At 39.8% G+C, this 20803-nt stretch overlaps 1 protein-coding gene across 1 annotated transcript in view; it reads right to left on the bottom strand.

The window, feature by feature from the left end:
• Hr51 (photoreceptor-specific nuclear hormone receptor 51) overlaps positions 1-16214 on the bottom strand; it is a 36115-nt gene extending 19901 nt beyond the window's left edge. The window contains exon 1 of the mRNA XM_022845007.2: positions 16025-16214. Coding sequence (XP_022700742.2) covers positions 16025-16079 — 55 coding nt within the window. The 5' untranslated portion in view covers positions 16080-16214. The remainder of the gene's footprint in view (positions 1-16024) is intronic.
• Positions 16215-20803: the final 4589 nt, after the last annotated feature.

Below are 20803 nucleotides of genomic sequence, written 5' to 3'. Positions count from 1 at the left end.
CTTAATTCACCGATAGAAATACAGATAAGAAGTAAACTCGCTATACGTTTTAGATTTTATATGTTGTGTCATTATGAACCTAAGAGAAATTAAAAACGCAAAAATATTAGATCTAATCTAGTTGACTATACGTGACGACATGATACCTTAGAAATAACGGAGCTGCGACGCACCTCAGCAGTAAAGTCACCGAAGACTGATAATGAACAATGTGCCTGCATATCGAAAAAGTGTGCTCAGACCATTGAACTGATTACAATTACAACGGATTAATAAGCTACTAAATGATTAAGCTAGCGTGCCTAAATAATTGCCAGCAGAGCAGCAAGCATAAGTAGCTTCGTCTCACAAAACTCACTAATAGATAAGAACTGTGCAGATTACAGAAGTAGCTGTAATCTTTTACTTTACCAGTGCGTCCGATTTTGTGCTCTTTCCGAATCGACTGATTTTCGAATCCTATTCATTGATTTCTCGAAGAGCGCGCCTTTTACCTCACCATTGGCCTGCATCAGCCCGTAGTACATCAGCAACAGGCATAACATTTAGAGAACTGAACACTTTTAGCACTTAATTATTTGTCGCGTCATTTTCGATTGAGTCATGTGTCACCTATAGCTCGAGCAGTCGAGTTCCTCTGCTTTGGTAGTCGGAGTTGCTGAACAATTTTTCCCGTCAATAAGGGCATATGGCTATTGCTGCGTATACAGTACAATTGTTTAGGGGGTGAAACTATTGGATTTAGAAGGCGAAGCGAATTAGCCTTGTTCGTCGTTGGCGATAGTTCAGATCTTGTGATCAGGCGAGCGATAGTTATTATATTACAGATATTGCAAATCTAACTCAGCTGCAAGCTCCTTTGTGTTGATGATGTACAAAGTGTGCAACGACGTATGGAATAATAGAGCACGTAGAGAACATGCTGGGGTACTTAGTGAGTTTTTGTTGTTGTCGTTATCGGCGCCGTTGTTGCTGTCAATTGTCCATGTCTTTCGTCACCTGCTTGCACTGCTTCAACTTCACACACAAACCTTGTTCAAGAGGGTTGTAGTGGGGGGCAGAGAAAGCAAACCTCATTTCGGTAACGAAGTGTGACCCTTTAACCCGATTTACTATTATTTGCAACGAAGCAACCCTTGTGCGGGGGCGCTGTGACAACAGGCAATCGGATAAGTAATTGTAGTGATGGGGGTAGGTACTCCTACCTTTCTGACATTTCTCCTATACTATAGGGCGAGGGGGCTCAGACTACCCTGTCCTATTGGGGAAGATGGACATTGTTATTCTAATGGGCACGCCTGCTCGCATTGTTATCGAAGCAGCTTTGAAAGACCTGCAACCATAAATTCCTTTGGCACTTGTAGACGCCATCTCGGACTGGGGGGTTTCGGTTAAAATAAAAAAGACAATGTAAGGATTCAGATCAAACAATCAGGCATTTGTATATTTTTGAACGTGCGTGAAGCTTCTTGAATCTCGCGTTTAACAACCTAGGGCTCAATCGTATTTATTGGCGACGATTTTGTTAAGTCAGGAAAGCAGTGTGTTCTTTGTGTATGCTCTTTTTTTTTTTTTAACAAGCTGTAAGATCCGATTAAGAAAAAAAAAAAACTAAATTAAGTCGCTTATTGAGCAATTCCAAATGTCTATATTTTACGCTTATGGAAATACTTATATCGGGATTGTGTGCGCATTTTACAGGTAATGTTGTGACGTCCTGTACTAGACCTACATTCAAAAACAGCATTTTTTTGCTGTGTACGAGATCCGCACCCGTTATCGGAATTAATAAAAAGTGCAATATTAAAATAGTAACGAACGCTATACTAAGGTGCGATACTAAGGAATTGGCTGCACACAATAGACAAGTCCTTCAGAAAGAGTAGCGTGGTCTGTGTGACCATATATAACCGTCTGGGCAAGCCGATGTAACAACAGCTTCTTCGTGGACATTAATCACATCCATCTTTAGGACTATTAAATGGGGCCACCTTACGATGCGTTTAGATAACGCAACCTTACCATTGCTTGTTTCATTTTGCTATAGATTTATACCGTAACTTGGCCCACGCAAGCTGACTTACTTGCTTTTCTGAGCCGACAGTGAAATGATACAACCACCTGATACAAACCGTGGTGGTGTCAGAAGAGGGCTTGAATAAGGCTAAGATACTTTGATCCTGCTCCAGTGACTGTTATACATCATTGCGGATCATCTTGTCAATTCTGTTCTTTGGTCTACATTGTTCCATACGACACTATTACTAACAGAATCATGGTGACCTCGTATGACTTCTCGTTCCATTCCAGAATTTATCATCCAAAGACTATACTACCTGCTGTGGCAGGTGCGACCCCCGGACAGACGCTTCCCCTCCCGGGCACTTCAGTATCTGCCGTTTCTAAACATCGTGAAATTATACTACGCCAATACCCGTGGAGATGAGCTGCTTTGCATAGATGCCTGCAAGGACCGTCCTCTCCTTTCCGAGGCTTTCTCGCGCGGGCCAAATCACAGTGAAAACATTGCGTTGAATGTCGCCTTCAACTCGAATCGCTTGACCCAGCTTCGCTTACCTGATTCAGACAACGGCATTTAAAGGCAAGGAGACCCGCATCCCTAAATATCCCTCTTTTCCGTTCAGCTCATGATCCTAGGATAGCATTAAACGATCGTTTCGGTAATCCCCACTACGCAAAGCGCTCGAGACTAGAAAGCCTAGGCCAAGGTAGCTAGGAGAACCCATCACGTGGCCACGGCCCATGTCTGCTTTGCTGATGATTTTGACCGAGTCTCGCTGTTATGCTCCTCTTGCGAATTCTTCTTGAATGAAAGCTTCTTCTCTATCGAGCTGAAGGGATAGGTCGAAAAACATAGACAGCTCTGTATTTCAAGCAAATGTTAGACCTATGGGAAGGACTTCTCGATGTGTGTTCCGACCCTGTGTTTTGCCCAGCCTTTGAGCGCAATGCAGTGCAGGACACGAGGTTGGATGTTTGAGTCGAGCATGGATCCAGGATTGGGCGATAAAGGCAGAAGGATAGCGCTAGAGTGGGTAAAGGAAAAGATTCGCACCTCAGGCAGCTCATGAGAATAGACGGCACCATCGCCAGGGGTCCTACTACCACTAGCAGTGCCGCGAAGAGGACCACTCTGACTGATTGAATTTTTATTATTTCCCTCTCTCCCTCGTCGAACTACTGCGGCGGCAGTAGGGGCTGCGGCATGCTTTGGCTGCTTGCCTGCCTGCCTGTCTGCCTGAGTACACCGGGGTTCCCTTGAGGCCGCTGTATGTTATCAGTGAGTGCCCGAGAAGCGGCCAGCTTCACTTGCAAAGAACAGGGTGCGCACGTTAAGGGCAGGGCCAGTTGTAAGCCCTTGCAGACTTTACGCTTGCTACCAGTTAGACTTGGTCTCTGTAAGCATCCCGTACAAAAAGAATCCAGTGTTTGCATGATATCGTGCAGTACCGCAAAAACGACAGCTAAGCAGGCTCAAAGGATGTCGAGACAGCGGGGTAGCAACGCAGTATACGAATGGGCCTGTTAAAATGGAGAAAGATAGCTTTAGGTGGAGGGGGTGTTTATATAGATGAGGTTAACCGCCTCATATCTCCTGGCGGGCGGACGGCGAGAAGACGATGTGTTGCTTTATGGCATAGTATCTCTATCCGGTCTTCTGCAGCCCCCGCACACAGCGAACCGCGCGTGAGAGAGGAGTGATTTGATACACTGGACATGTTTTGATTGCCATTGTAACAAAGGTATGATTGAATCCGAAGCTATATATACTGACGAGAAAACTGGTAGTGAAAGTCGGCTAAAGTCTCCGAAAGATCAAGCGTAGTTCATTAGATGCGGCCTTAGTAAAAGAATGGCTTTTCTTATCCATACCTTCTTCTATGCTCTCATTTCACGGAACAGAACTTATGAGATTTAATGCTTGCTTAGTTTGTATGCATACTTTTATAAAGGACAACTTTATGCTGAAATGAAAATATTAATAGGTACTTCATCTCTGTGCCCTGCACGCAATTAACGATATACATAAAAAAAAAAAACACAATTTTTATTAGTTGTGTGCGTTTCATTAAGAGTAAAGTCTAGCATTTATAACATTAGTACTTTTTTCCATCGAAAACGTATTGTTAGTGCGGAGATCTTCGGTAATGAAATTCTTTCCCTTAGTTAATCTTCTCAATTGTCGGAACGTCGGCTGGCAATTGAACAAGCATAGGGAATGAAAAATACGTACACGTTTACTTGTATCGAAAGGTGGCCCCAGCAGACGTTTTATTGAACTAAACGATGAGAAACGAAAATTCCTACCAGCGAGTGTGTCTCCTGCCGATCTCCGTATTTTAAATTACAACGGAATATAGATACATTTTACACAACTTTAATGCCTAAAATAACAAAGGGTTTGTCTTTCTATTTTATCAAGAATAAAAGGTCGATACTTGTTGTGTCCGTATGCAGCTATTTTATCTGGTGTATTTTTACTGGTACCACAATTTACCAGTGTTCTTAGTGGTGTATAATGCATTTTGGTGGTATCTTTAAACATAAAACAAACTTCTAACAAACAGCGTCATTTCTGGTGATAATTGTTTATGTTTTAATGATTGCAGCTACTTTTACGCACGACAAAAATGCACGCGCGAAATGATATGGCGAAGGTCATAGGTATAGTTAGTCCAACATTTTAGTTTCGCCATAATAAGCTGCCCACCGTCTTGCAAAAGCCGTGCAATGGTTTAACGATGAGTAAGTGTTAGATAAGCTATGACAGAGCAGGCTTTGCAGTGGGAACTAGGTATGATTACCTAACATTATTCAAAGAGATGACTGTTCGTGGCTTTCTTGCGTGCTCTGTTTATATGACATGTGTCACACAAGGCTGATCCATGGAAGCCATTCATACACTCAACGTCCATTCAACTGTTTATGCCTCCGATTGCTTCAACAGGAGGTTCCTGAGAAAAGCAGTAAATCCCCGTTACATAACCTTATGACGTCACATTTAACGTGCTCAAAAGGAAAACAATCTTGCTATTTCCTAAATAACCTTCATTTCATATAGTTTAGATACATACATCTGATATTATCTTTTGAAAAAAATATACGAAACATCTAAGACTTCAGTGTTTTTGTTTAAAAGTAACTAGTTTTGGGTGACGAGTTAGTATGCCATCTCGTTTTAACGAGCATTAGAATCTACCCAAGCGCATAGTTAGCTCAGTTTCCTCAATTTATGCTTTGAAGTAATTTTTAGAGACTTATTATGCCCGTATATATTTTTACGTTGCATGCAAATAACGGGTTCCCAGTTTCCAGTCCGCCGTATACTAACTTGTCGGCGTGTATTAGCAACTGCTTCACAAGTCAAACGCATGTCCGTAGCAGTTGCTATCAGCCCGCATTCAGCATGGCCCACTACCATACAACATGAATCACAACGTCCCTATTCATGCTCTTTAATAACGAGAACTGTGAGGCAAGAATAGCTAGCAAAAATGGCATGTCACTTTAGATACTCTGCGGAAATGTGACGCCGTTAAGGCAGGATGGTTTCAATAATAATAAGAGTTTTTCTAGAAACAGTCTCAAGCGGCGGTGATGACTTAGCTCTTGTGACCATTTCCAAGTACAATCGAGTAAAGTTTACTGCCGAATTATCGGTAATAAAGAATTTTGAAGAAGAAGACGCCAAATTGCAAACATTTTAATGACAAGGGGTAGAATAAGCTTCGTGATGACAAATGTCAACGCGTCCACTCATGACAAGCGAAACATATCGACCGTGAAGTACTCACCACTGTATCATCCAAGAAACTCACGTATATTCTGTACTTCAACATACCTGCAAATATGTTTCGTTCATAGATGATTAAAACTCACCGAAATACCAAAACTTGTCGAAAATTGCGGTGCAGTTCAAAGTGTCAGTTTACTGACATTCACCACAGTACGATCCAATTTTCAAAGCATCGTCCAATTTACTAACGCGGAACCAGCAGTACCATAGATGGCCCATGCAGACTCGACAGCACTATCGGCAAAAACCATTACGGCCCAGCAGGACCCCTTCACATAGCAGCAGGTTCTGCCCGAGAGCCGTCAGCCTCTCACCGGAGGAAGTTCGAACCGGCTGTTCCTCTAATTCTTCAAGGAGCGACTCAACTTAGTTTCATCGCTTTCGCTGCAAGGCACGTGCTGTAACTTCTCAGAGCATGGACAAATCGCACACATTGCTTCGTGACACACTGCTTACTATAACAGCACGTGTCTGACGCGCTAATGAGGCAGCAGAAACGTGTCCATGTATCATCTCGGAAATTTCGGATTAATTGCCCGGTATTGGCCAATACTAGCGTACACAAGCGACAGCTTTGCACCTTCTGTTCCATAGTTACGTTGATGTGTAACTGGGAGCTGGCAATCGTGCCTTCTGTCGTCATACTCAGATCGAAGTAGTCGAACCGCGCTTTATGTCCTTTCGACAAATCGGTTTTTAGTGACTTTTGCATTTGGGAGTACTTTGTAACAATGAACAGGGTAGTTTCTGCTATTCAATAATACATTTAAATTACTAGATAGCCAGTTCAATACTTACTTACGGTTTCTTGAGTTCTTCTCAGTTGTTCCCTATATCGAGCACCATGATCCTCCCGTTATTGCTTTATTTCTGATGGTCGAGTGAGATACGCACACAAAGTGCGCGGTTGTTATAATGCTAGGAAGTGCTCGACTCCAACGATCTAGAGGACCAACTATTTCCCGAACCCAAAGATCTCCTACATGTTTTTATAATATCGAATTAGCAAAAAAAAAGCGGACGATAATGTGCTAGCTAATTTCTTATCAGACTTCTTTTTCTGTAGAATCAGAAACTCAACCAATTTCTCTCATATACTATAACAGCAGAAAAAAAGTATAGTTTATAAACAGTCTGACACGATGACCTTATTCATTTGCCCATTTACTCACCTGAAACGACATTAAATGAACCTTTGTAGCTTACGTAGGTAGCTTAAGAAAGTCGCGTACATGTATCAACAAAAGGCTTATTATTAGAGACTCGGTAGAGAACAATTTAAAGATGTTAGGATGCAAATGTTGTGTAATGACATTTACCCTGAGCAAAATCATCCACATGATAAAATGATATCCAGAACTGAGCCAATTCGACAAACCTCTTACCCTTGCCCTACCTGGAAATTTAGCCGTGACCTTCATGTGAATACATAAATACATTGAAACTAAAACTCTCAGGGTACTAATCCTATAAAATTTCTACAAAACGCATTTAGGCTTTTAGGGATCAACTTATTTTCAATTCACTACGGAAAATTTGTTGTGTATGTCGGACAGTTTATATAAGCCACTGGTTTTCTCTTGTCATATATACCACATGAAAAAATGAAAGAAAACATGTAAAACCGACACAAAAAATATAAGTTGCTATTTTGAGATCAATTTTTTAGTACAATATGCTTTCGTGACATTATTTTAAGAATCGTGTGCTGTTAACCGCTTTATTTAGTTCATTTATTCAACTAGAATAGCAACTTCTAAGAGGTTTTTTCGCTTAATCCTGCACATCGTACATGAGTGGTACGTGAATTATTGATTGAGCTTATATCGAGCAAAAATAGCCCCTTTCGCAAAGATCAGCAATAAAGATGGTTCATAAAATAACAGTTTGATGATAGTATCTTTAAGTCTAATAACAATGCATAACTTAATTTTGAAGCCTGTTCAAACTAACAGCATCGAACTTAAATGTTTGTTATAAACCTTAAGTTTTCAGGCACAAGCTTTCGGACGCGCATGGAAAGGCGAATTTCTGTGCATTCCAAATGTGCGGAATTAGTTCCGACATTTTAAGCGGCTATGTTTTTAGCGGTGATGTCACACGTTTTGGTGATATAGGTCGGCACCGCAAATAGAGCTGCGTCCTTGGTCAGACGTAAAATAGAAGAAGATTTAACAACACAGGATTTAACTGAAGTCCGTTTCCTATTGTAAATGGGCTACTGTAACGATTTAAGCCTAACCCAGAAATACACTCTCTCTATGCTAGGCGACAACTTCTGGAAGCATGTCACTCGGTAACCCATGATCTTGTCACGAAGAATTGAAGCAAGTCATTTAAATTAGCAACTGCAAAATCAATCAGTATTTAGATAATATTATTCGAGGAAAACGCACTATCTAATGTTCTATTTTGGCTATCTGCATGGCAAACGGGTCCAGCCTTGTCGCCTTAAGTTTAAAAGTTAGTGTACATAAAGCGTTTTAGCTTACTTTTTATGCTACAGTACTCGGTGTAATACTTGCAAGCCGAGTTCGTTCAGAGTAGAAGCACATTATATAGAACCAACGACTTAGATAGCATACTCTAGCTTTCAAATGCGAATCGATAAGTTTAGAGGTGTTTTTATCTGACCATAAGTCGAAGGCAGTAGCGATTCGCACGACCGGAAGCAATGCTGGGCAGAAACGCATCGTTAGATCTACATAAAATTTGCCGTCGTTTAAAACGAGTGCAACGTTGTGCCTAACGAGACCATTACATAGAACCCAAATTAATATTTTTCTTAGTACTAGAAAAGAAAATATCAGATACAAAGATATTAGCTTTTCACAATGGTTGAATTGTGTTTTTTTAGTCAGGGCCGACGCGTGTTTCCGGGCCTTGTAATTCCCCGACGTTTAACACCACCTTAGTTTCTAGCGTTGCTTTTTTACCTTTAGAGGTTAATAATCGCGCCACGTCAGGTACCGCAAGCGGAAGTTCCGACAGTTTTTGTTCGAAATTAATTTCTTAGTACTTATAAACAGAAAATACGTTTCTACCTATTGCATATTGCTTAGTTAATCAGCGTTGCATATATAATGCTTAGCATAACAAATTGGCTTGATTTACTACTTGAGCCTTATACACTAGGTCAATGATGAGCGTACCATATATATTGGTTGAAACATTCATATAAAATAACTATTGGATTGTTCCAACATTCGTTTGAAATGCAGTGTACTTATCCGGTATATGCTTAAGTGACCTTTTCTAAAGTCGAATTATGAAAACATTTGAGAAGTCACGAGACGCGGTTAAAAACGGGAAATCATCCGATTTCATGTGAGATGCTCCAAGAAGAAATGCAACTTTAGAGGGTTCGATGAAGGAGTTCCGAAGGCCACACAAGCTTCGAGCGTTTTACATAGCATCGATATAGCGGCAAGTTTAAAACGGCACAGGGCTGCCCGATTTGCGAAATACCATGCATATACCGTAAATTTAATAATAAGTTTTAATTTAATAAATGGAATCGTTCTAAACTTCGTGTGTTACTTTAAATATTCATCATTATGTTGCTCGCAGTCATTTTCGGATGAAATCATTGTTGGTATAATAGAAGAACGGTTGGCACTCATTTTGAAGACCAGCACCTATGGATGAGCTTTTCGTGGCCGGTTGGTATATACTTGAAGGTCCAAGAGATCATACATTACAACCAAAGAACGTTTGCGCTCCTGTATAATTCTGGACACCTGCGATCGCTTCTCAGTAATTTTAGTCATAGAAGAAAAACAAATGGCTGATGATAGATGTTTGCTGAGGTGTAATAGTTGTTCTCAACTCATTCATTTGTACATATTAATGAAACGGACAAATAATTTTTCATGTGAATATTTACAGTGCTCCACTCGTTCAGAAATATCATTCTACCTATTAGTCAGATACCAAAACAATGCAAATTCCAGAAACAGCGAGACTAATTATATACAGGGCTCGTACGTGGAAAAAATATTGTTTAGAAATTGTTTTATTGCGCACGGGTCGAACGCCAAGAAATAAGATTTTTCGTTGTTCCCTCAGTTAGACATTTATTAGGTTCGTGCCTTTCTAATGATGAACTGAAACGGTTCCTGTATTGGGAATAGGTTAATAAAGCTAATTTATTATCTTTATTTCACTTTTTCAGTCATGAATTCGGCAAGTAGACGAGCTGCCCTATTTCTATTTGCCGCACTAAATGCCGGACGTCTAAGGCTGAGTTAGGTTTCGTCTAGCGGGGATTACTCGCTAGACTTTATCATAGCTATAATAAGCTTCGAAACGACGAACATTACAATATACCACTCTGCGTTTGCCCCTGTAATTCACCGCGAATTTGGGGCTGAAAGGAAACAAAGCATGATAACCTAGGCTAAAAAACTGTGTATAAACCCGCTATATAAGGTCAGGATTTTTTGGCGTTTGCGAAGACATTGTTTCCATATCGGTACGCAAAGTCATCGAATATGTGTGCGTCAAGCATGCTGTTACATTAGTTCAAATCTTAAAGTTGGCAAAAATGATTACCAAATAGATAATAACCAGGAAAATCGGGAGTTAAGGAAAAATAAAGACTTAAAAAAGACACAAGAGGCTACTGAGAGTTGATTTTCGTCAAGACCCACCAGGGTTAGATTGTTAGTGCGGGCTAGTCCTTAATGCTAAAAATTTAAGACGAGATTTCAATATCTTGCTGACGTAGAAAAAATAACTTAGAATGCTAAGAGAAAATAATGAAAGTATCATAGCGTTGATAGGCGATCAAGATCAAATTGACGTCAGAGACGACGGGGTGAATCTGATGGTGATCATTTCAAGCATGAAAACGATATATTTACCAATATTGAATGCGACTAAAAGAAATAGAAATATCGTTTTGGCTCTATTCAGTGCTTGGCTTGTTACTACTGTTAAGCCATTCTGCAACCATAGCTTATGGTCTATGCAGTTTGCCGAATATACTATCTAGACATTTTGGGGAATATTCTACAGACTGTATGAAACGTCGTACATTTACTGCATGAGTCCGATATAAATAAAGTCAGTTGACTGACTTTATTAACTGAATTAAGAACACAAAGCTATGCTGTATGAAAGTACGAGGTCCCTTAAGCCTATTACGGGTAATCGGCTTATAAAGTTGATCAACGGTTTAATTAGGGTAGTGCCATCGGATCCTCCCTAGAAGATATTCTGTGAATTTGTATGAGTTTTCCTTATGCGATATACGATTTCAGCGAGGCGGTGCATTCGTAATACATGAGTTAATAAGGGAAATGTTAGGTAAATACGCTATTTCCCGCAAAACATGCGTCCGATGGTGCCGCCAAAAAGCCGAAAAGTCAACATGACTGGCTCTACACATGATTATAGAAAGTGTATTTGATTCGATTATTCTGGCAATTTTTTGTAAAATTTATATAAAAAAGCTTTCGAAGATTTTAGAAATCGTCGCCTTCATCACGGCGATTGCCCTAGTTGAGAATTATTTAGAAGGCAACGGTAACTATTATCGTTCGTAATACGATCTTAGTATTGCACATGTTAGGCATACTGGTATTGATTATCACAGTTTGTAATTTACGGCTCGAGAATGCAAGGCTCTACATGATTGAGCTTAATTTTGGAAGACTTAAAAACGATACATTTATTTTTCCCTATTTCAGTTGACTTTGACTGAATTAATTTTGCAAAACGTTTATGTACGCATAACGGACATGGCTGCTTATAGGCCCTAAGTAGCAGCTAAGTGGATTTACTACTGAAAAGGGTCCAAGAGAGAATCACCTATGCATAAGGTGGTGTGAAGCTTCAATGCGTTCAGCTACGGCACGTGCATGATATACAGAAAAGGAAGCGCAGCACTCTGTAGCAAGGTGTTAGTGAAAATAACATCTTCTTAAACACAGAGCAGTGCATTTGAGACGACCATATTGCGGCAAATGGAGTGCTGCCTCGTCGTTTCTTCAAGTTAAAATGCCCGCTTCCTTGGCAAGTGCTATCTCGGTAAATATACAAGGTCAGTTTGACATATCAATGGCACTAAACACTACACTTGGAACTTAGGTAAAAATCAGATAATATTTTCATCCTAACAATCAATCTGTTATGATGATTTGTTAATAAATGCTGCGTAACAACGCTGCTGATGGAAAGCTTTGGTTGCAAATTTACAAAGATAGCAGTAGCTCTATTTCTATCTATCCATTACGGATCTAACACAGCATGTTCGATTAAGTTGTAGCGAGCTGTACCTTTTAGTTAGTTAGCGACCTTTTAGTTGACAAGCGAGATACTCATGCGATTGTAAACACGTAACCTAGGGACTTGCTAGTTATTGGCCTTTCCCTAAAATATGCATGTGTATAATTATCTCTTTTGTCTAGATCTGTCCCACTAACAAAAACTCGAACTGGGCTGTGTATTAAATAAACAGTTAAATAAACTCTAGCAGGGTAATATCTAATATTGTTCAATTAACTAGTAATGCAACTCAAACACGCCGCTATTAAGGAAAGAGCGTTCTCAATTTTTCCATAGATTGGTAATTCATGGAATATACAGTCTTTGAGCGTTAAGCGCACTTTATTTAATAATATTCACTGTTTGTTAAATGTCTTTGTTTGGCATATATACAATTATGCAAAGAAAAGCGTGAAATATGTGAAGATTCCTTCGGAAATTTTGAAATTTATAGCATTAACGTTAGCAAGAATTGACGATGGTTCATACGACACAAGCGGCTGTTGATTAAGTTCACTGTCGACTGTTTAGAGGCCAACGAAGTCGAGCGCAGTCAGCAGCGGGAACTTGTGCACAGATACTGCATATGCTAACGCTTTGTTACGTATTCTGCGTTATGTGTTTTCGAATCAACCTTTCGGTGCAGATAACGGTATTAGTCCAAAGCTAGCAAACGAGTCTACGAGGGTTGGGTTTTAGCCCGCCATTCGTAAAATCATCCATCACCGTAGGATGCCCACCTCAAGCAAACCTCATTACCTTTGAGTTTTGTGTATCTATTTCGAGTTACATTGGACCCATATAGACCTTTGATTTGTTAGGGTACGTAAAAATGATGCGTAAAAGCATCGAGCGTTCTAATATTGCGTTTGCTTTTTGAGCTTTTCTAAAAATATATTACATTTTTAAAATTGGGAAACAAGATATATTACATCTTGTTTCCCAATTTTTTGTGCGAACTAGAGCAAACACAATTTCAAGTTCCATGTTTATTGCAGTGCCGCTAACAAGCACTTCCGATCCTCAATCAAGCGTATCATTTCAAGTGTGGGCTCATATTTACGCCGTAGCATGGCCTGAACGTAATTTTAGCGTAATGTTCGAACAAAGGTGCCATAAAAATCCGATAAAATGATATAACTATGCTTCCTCTAATGAAGAAAATTCCGACGTCAAGATAGAAATTGCCCAAGCAGAACACAAGCTGCGGCTCTAAAAAGCTCTAATCAAAATAGGCTGTTCTACTTCTAAAATCGGTTCAGATGTTTGGGGCTCAGGTGTCTTTTCAGGACTAAGCCTGGTCGTAACATCCTCTGGTGAAGTCTAGGCATCTTCAATCCATTCCATTCACGGATGTCCCCAAGCCACCCACGCCAAAGTAAGCTTTCTATTACAAGCACCCTCGACTTCAACAACGAAGTTGCAATAAAGAAAGGTAGCATCTGTTCCCATTTTGCATGTAGATAGCGTTATACGTGGGCCAAGTCAGCCAACGATAGTCTTTACGATAGCGTTTGTAATGCTTCCAATACATCTTTCGAACAAGTTTCTTGTCTGTTATTTATATTAGTTATTTCCGAAGTTAATTACTGCATTATTTTGTCACTTTTGTGAACATTTGCTATCTCCTTGGACGGCAAAGGTTAGAAATAACGAGCTTAATTAAATCATCGTGAAGGCAGGTAGCCAGAAAAGAATTAATCACGGATTACTGTTTTCCTATATGTTTTTATAGGATTCGAAAATAATCAGGTTTTCGGGCTATCAAGACACCTTTTACCCGCAGGATCTTTTAAGATACTTTTCTTTTTCTCTATAGAACTTATGGAGGCTAGTAATAAAGAGACAATTGTAATAACTGAGGACTAAATATTTTTAATTTTGAATGAAAATATGAAAAACCTGGTACTAGCTCAAGGTATCGCAGGATCGCCAGTTCAAAACAAGTCGCTAGTACTAGATTTCTTGCACTATATATCCTGCATACTATTTACGCTATTCTTTATTTGCAATTGGACTCTAGAGCTGGTACAACTTGTGTGCTGTGGCGTCTAGTACACAACTATATGAGATTTCCGACGAGGGACACCTCGAGTTTATGAGTTTTTTTGTAATATGCCCAGAGGGTCCTTCACTTTAACAGTTAGACAATGTTCGTCCACATATGGCTACTGTTCCATGAATGAAGAGATAACATGTAGTTGTCAGGTTTGCTGCTGGGTCTGTCTTAATGTTTTACCTAGATAATAGGTTCAGCATGTTTCAGGACACGGCCACAAATCTGCGCTTAGCCGAATAATCGCTGAGACCAAATAACCATTTTAACCAATTCGATGACTCTACTTTGTTTTCAAGAGTTGGGCTTCGGTGGTTACTCTTCGGGTAAATATTTCAATCAGTAGCAGTTTTTGAAAGACGGTTAACGATGCCGTTCAAGTGATTTTTGCTGTAGACACTTACTCAACTATCTAGACCCAGCTTCCTATCTCGTGATGTACACGTGTTGAATTATCAGCTTGGCATGTACGTCCGACTTCTGAAATGCTGTTTAGCAGCAGATATTTATTGCAGATGAGGGGAGAATTAAGGATCCGCAGCACATCACTAACTGAAGCACGTACATAAACATTTTACACCATTCATTGATATACTAAAATAAGCACATCACTATGCTAATATATAGTGTTAGGCCAGGAGAGTCATCTCGACAGGAGGGACATACGCCTGTGATTGATGTATTCAGGTAGTAGTTATAACGGAGTACGTGCTACGCAATTTACTTCCTTTCACGTTAAAGATCTCTGAAATAAGCATCAGCATGTTTGAATATAGCCTATCGGACGCTTTGACGTTGATAGGCAACCATCACAACCAATAATATTGTGTCATCTTATAGAAAAAGAGACAATTTGATGATTCAAATGACATTGATATGAATCCAAAGTCAGCCCTTCGCACTAATAAATTTTCTTTTATGTTCATGGATGTTTTAGTGAGAAACACATTGCTAACTTATCATTTTTTTGTTCACGCTAATGCTTATTACTAGTTCTGTCGAACAGACACATATATGTATATATTCTCAAAGATACGTTTGCTGGAAGTTATGAATTAGATAAGTAACAAGTTCAATGGTATATATATATATATGTAGGCCATTTTTTAAAGCGTATGAATGGTAGGACTTCTTTTCGAAATCAAAATAACGAACAATTTTTCTAAACGTGTTTTTCTGACGCAGGGGTACATCTTAAGGTAAACAACTAGGTAGCGGAAGTACCTAGATGTACACTCTATGATTTAGAAAAAAAAAAAAGATGCAAGAATCTACAAGGAATAGTTCGCGTTTCACTTGTCAGCAAGACTAGAAATTCATCTTAGGTAACAGAACATTCTAGGCTTCGTTTCAGCCCGCTGTGAGCCTTTGACGTGTAAGCTATATACCTACAAGTGGCTGGCTGTACGATGTAAATTGTTTTTCACTGCTCTTCGTTGTCCGCTTTTTAGCCTCACTTAATCTTAAAGAGTGTCATTAATTTGTCAATTATAAATCAAAATCTGCGCGTACTATACGCGATAGAACTCCGAATCAATTATATGTGCCAATGGAAGTGTGGTATCCGAGTTTCGAAAGTTTAAATTGTGGGAACTTGAAAAGAACAGCTCCAGTGCTACAATCATCCTCTAATCTAAGCAGCGCATTTTATTAAATATGTAATAACATTTTAATATCAATCAAATAATTCCGATTCCGTTACAGTTATATATTTGAATGGATCAAAGCGAAGCAGGCGTAAATAGAAGACATTGCGAATTTAGAGTAGGCTTCATTCAGTTCGATGATATGGTGGCAAGCGATAATCTCTGTTACAAGCGTTTGAGCTTTAAATTCATCTCTTTATCAGTTGTATTAAACCGCACTTGATTGACACTTACTTGAGTCCGGACTCCTACGTCCAATGTGTTCTGGTGAGGCTTCAGGAGAACTCATAGTGTCTTCGATACAGAACACCTACGCACTTCAGTTAACCTACGGCCAAGCCTTTTGAATCCGACTCAAGCTCCGTATCAGGCAATCACTAGGGAAGCCACTTGCTTAAAATGATACTAACACCTGAGAGTAATAGTCGAGTTGCTTGGTATTCGACCTCGATGTCACCTCTGAACCAGTGGCAGCAGTCACAGTGGCACCGATGGCTGGCCTGGGAAATTGGGGGTAGTGGCGCTGCTTGCTGTCTAGGTCCTAGGTATTTCGATCCGAGACGGCCTGAACCCCGGTAAGACGAGTGACGAACCGCCGAACCCGGGCGTGCCCTCATGCTGTTGGGCGGAGAGTCTAGAGGTCGCGATAGTGGGCGGCACCATCCCGTTCCAGTTCCTTCTAAGTCTCCTGTTACCATTCCGTCACATCTTCGACTTTCGACGTGTGTCAGAGGTCCGTCGCAAGAAAGGCAGCAGCCAGCAGATACTGCTAACACCGAGAGGGCGGTCCCTGCATAAGTGCGGTTGCCTTCTCCCTGTCAACCCAACCACACCCATTCCCCGCCACCATGCGGCTGCCGTTGTGCTGCCGACAACTGCTGCGGGACAGCCCCCTGCTACCGAAAAGCTCTATGCTGTATGCTACACGCCAACCCCATTGTTGGATCAAGTAGCGAGAAGCCTCTTAGCAGAGAGCACGCCGTCGAAATGGAGGTACGCGGAGTTCATGCATAATGAGGGGGGGGGAGGGGGCGAAGGGCGACGGCAATTGTGACTACCATGCAGGAAAAGCTAAGAACTTTCAATGTCTCCTATGCTATATAAAGAAAACTACGCAACACTCCTATTAGGATTGTCAACTCTTGAAACTGAGCCGAGATGTTCTGGATATTGGTATGGTCGTTTGGATAGCACCAAACTGTTTTCTGATGAGAGGATTTGTGTTAGCCGGTAAGCGTGCGATTCTTTTGTAAACGAAATCGTGCATTATATGATTGCTAATATGATAGGACAGCAGAAGTAGTAATTCATCCTCGTGTGCTTTCTTTATATTATTCAGAAGCTAATTATTTTAGGGAGATACCTAAGGTAGAATTTGTTTTAGTTGGTGTGTTATACATTGGCTATCCACATAAATTTAATACACGTACGTTCTGCATACAGGATACAGTAATAATAAGTAGATAGAAATAGTTTACTATAAATTTACTATCATGTTACATAAATTTACCTTATATATATATATATATATATATATATATATTTGGGTGTGTGTCATTTTCCGAGCTCCTAATTGGATACGATTCAAATCAGTCAAGCTATCCAAGTCGTTCGTTCACCAGCAAAAGTTGTCCTCGTCGTTGTAGTGAGCCCCATTCCTTGGCTGATATTGTACGCCTACTTTTTCAAAGGCGTCTTCACGTGTCTGAAAACAATGATCTGGACTCTCATTCCATAAGATGCATTGGTACAATCAGATATCAAACAGCATCTATGCCCCAAATATTTGCCCTAATTTCAGTGTTTTATAGTTACCATTATACGTCGAAGAAACCTAATGGATAACATTGTTAAATGCGCTCAGTGCCTCTCTGCTTGTCAAGGTATGTATTTCAAAATAATTAAACTACTATAAAACTGGAAGTGAAACTACTGCCCATTTAATGAATGAGGTAATTATAAATATATAAATTTCAAAACAGTACTCAGTGATTTGAAACTCCATAAAATTTCTATAATTCGCCGGTAAAACTAATACGCGTCACATCTAGAAGAATATCGGGGCAAAGCAATGGATCAGTACCTTTAATACAAACGAAGCGACAATAAAGAAAACCTAAAGACAAGGTCCCCCCCCCCCTCATTTAACTGGTTTGACTGTGTTTGCGCACTCTAATTTATCTACGCATTATGTAAGTGAAAAGAAGTTCGATTAAAATGGAAGGTAAATTAGTGAGAATAACAGGAAGATGCCAGAGCAAATTGTGCACGGTCGTCATAAATAAGTGGAGCCCTTATATATTAGCAGCAGCTATTTATAGCAAACTTTTTAGCAGGTTAGCAAAATTTTAGCAGGTTAACAAACAGTTGGTATAAGCATAAAAATGTCATAATTAGATCATGTAGAAAATGACTGAAATGGTTTTATGTACTGAGGATATAAGGTATATTAATTGAATTACAAAAGTACGATATTTCGTAATATAGTTTTAAATTTTAAGAATTTAAAGTGAGTTTGATGGAACTAACGGGCCGTGTTACTGATTCGATGCATGAAGCTTATGGTTAACGTTAAATGTAAATTGTTTGTAAACTTGAAAGTTAATCAAAGATTAAAATTTCCGAAATTAGACATAATGGAATACAAACAAAAACAAGGGAGCCAAATCAACAGCTAAAAGGGAAAAGTAAACATAATGGTTAGGATATGGCACAATGAATATAGAATTGCTGAGATTTCGCTTCGCATTCGATAGTTCGTGCCAAAATTTGTCGCAGGAAAAGTACCGAAGTAACACAGCTGAAAATGTTTATGAAAAGCTTTTCGATCTATTTGGCTAGCAGATGTCGTTACATGGTAATAATTAGTATGTACGTTTTGTCTTTACGTTAATTAAGTGGGTCAGATATAGAAAAACCTAGACCCAAAGAGATAATTAACATGGGGACTATACGGTTTTTTGCGTTGGACTGTGAATGCCTACAAAGCTTAAAAAAGGGGCGCACGCAGCTAGAAGCTGGGCTCATAAGTTGCAGATTATTGGTTAGAGCTGTAAGCGTTTCTAACGATGCACAGGACAAGACCTAATAAAGCAGCAGTAGCACCGATTCGTGCGCGTTCTTGAAACATATTTTCGTCCAGTAGAATGACAAAACAAGGGCTGTACTACCAACATACAGCAACTTACCACGGTCAATGACATCAGAAATGTGCAATATAACAATGGTAAAAGCCATTCTAAAATAAAAAAAAATTGCGATAGGTAAATAGTTAGATCTCAATTTGAAAAGAGGTCAGCCTTTCTTTAATATGAAGACTCCTGTTTCTTTAACATTGACAAGTATAACAGATGCAGTGCGTGTGAAAATTTGCTGTTTCTCGCCTAATCTAAGTGCATAGCTGATTTGAGCTGATGTATCAACTTTTTTCCGTTACCGACAACCACCAAATAGGTACGATGTTTTTTTGAGCTGGTTTAAAGTAAAGGTTTTTTTACAGAGCAAAAAACGCAGCGTCTCTTTATCAACTTCTAGCAATAAATGTATTTATTTTGTATTTGCCATCATTCCCTTTAATTCATATCTCGAACGATTTATTTATTCTTTTCGATTAGAAATTTTGAACTCTGATGTTAAAGACTCCGTGTGGTCAGCCCATGAGATCCTATTCATTATCGAATTTGCGGATCCTATTTTCATTTGTCAGTGGTCAAAGAATATGGGAATACGCCGGCACGAAGTCTGGAGGATATGGTAGAAACAAATAAGCTTGGTCTTGAAAGCTGCTTTTATAGTCTTTACTGTGTGCGGCCCAGCGTTGTCCTGAAGAAAGATAGAATTGCTTCTTTTATCGGATCTTTTTCTGTTGGGTTACCTGATTCGTCCGATGCAACTGGGCCATACACATGTCGTCGTTGACCATTTTCTTCTCCTCAGACATTTCCAAGTGTGTCAGGCCTTTACAATCCCACCAATGTAGATCTAATTTAACTGTGGGCTTATGCGTATCCTTAGAAACGAACCACTCTTATACCTTCTTCGCATCATAACAGTGGAAATACCGCTGCTTATTACTTGTAACAACTCTGTGCAGAAAGCTTCCATTTGGTTCCGCGGCGCTAAGCGAGACGTTTTGAAACAATGCCGAATCGTATTTTTTTGCGCTGCTCGCTCAGGTTATAGGGCACATAGGTCCCCGATTTGAAGGAATTGCATATATTCAAGGTGCATATTGATCGTCATATGGCTATATTTCATCGTTCCAGCTACGAGCTGTCTTCTTTTAAAAGCGCTTCCAAGCGATTCCCATTAACCTCAAATTGTAGATCGGAGCTGGGTGTATCTTCCAATTCCAGGTTGACACTCTGAAATTGAACCTTTTAGATGGTTTTAAGCAATCCTTTTCGCATGGAGCCCATACCGTACACGACCTAAATATCTCGGACCATTTCGGCAGCTGTTTGACCTCGGTACAAAGCGAAATAGAGAAGACGCTGAAAATATACTTTTTTTTTTAACCAGGAGCATCTACCTGTCAGGCCTAAATCTGCTGTGAAGTTACGTTCTCTGTAAGTAAAGTATAATGAGCTTATAACAAAGAGAGGGCTCATTCAAGTAGTATATAAGAGCAAATAGAACGGTGGAAAGATAAAAGGGAAAGGCAAGACGAAAAACTGTTTTCACTTGTGCTACGATTTAATAGCTTAAAAGGAAGTTCTTACGTCATGTTCGACATCGCACGATCAGCTACGCTATGGAAGTGATAAGCACATAACCACACAGAATGTAACATAATGTTTTCGCGCCCTCCTTGTTTATATGTCCATAAATATATTCGAATCCCCCCGAAGAAGAAGCATCAATCTAGTTCAAGCGTAATGCAAGCCACGGGAGACCGGTTAAATCGCGATCTAGTTTGACTAGCATAAGTAGATCGATCGACTAGGGCGCAACCCCCTGACTTCCCTTTTTGCCCGTTCTTTCTTTTTGGGTGGTTGATTTATAGATGTAACA

This window comes from Varroa jacobsoni, unplaced genomic scaffold, assembly GCF_002532875.2.
Source record: "Varroa jacobsoni isolate VJ856 unplaced genomic scaffold, vjacob_1.0 scaffold_121, whole genome shotgun sequence".
Lineage (NCBI taxonomy): Eukaryota > Metazoa > Arthropoda > Arachnida > Mesostigmata > Varroidae > Varroa > Varroa jacobsoni.
This window is presented reverse-complemented; position numbering and strand designations above follow the sequence as displayed.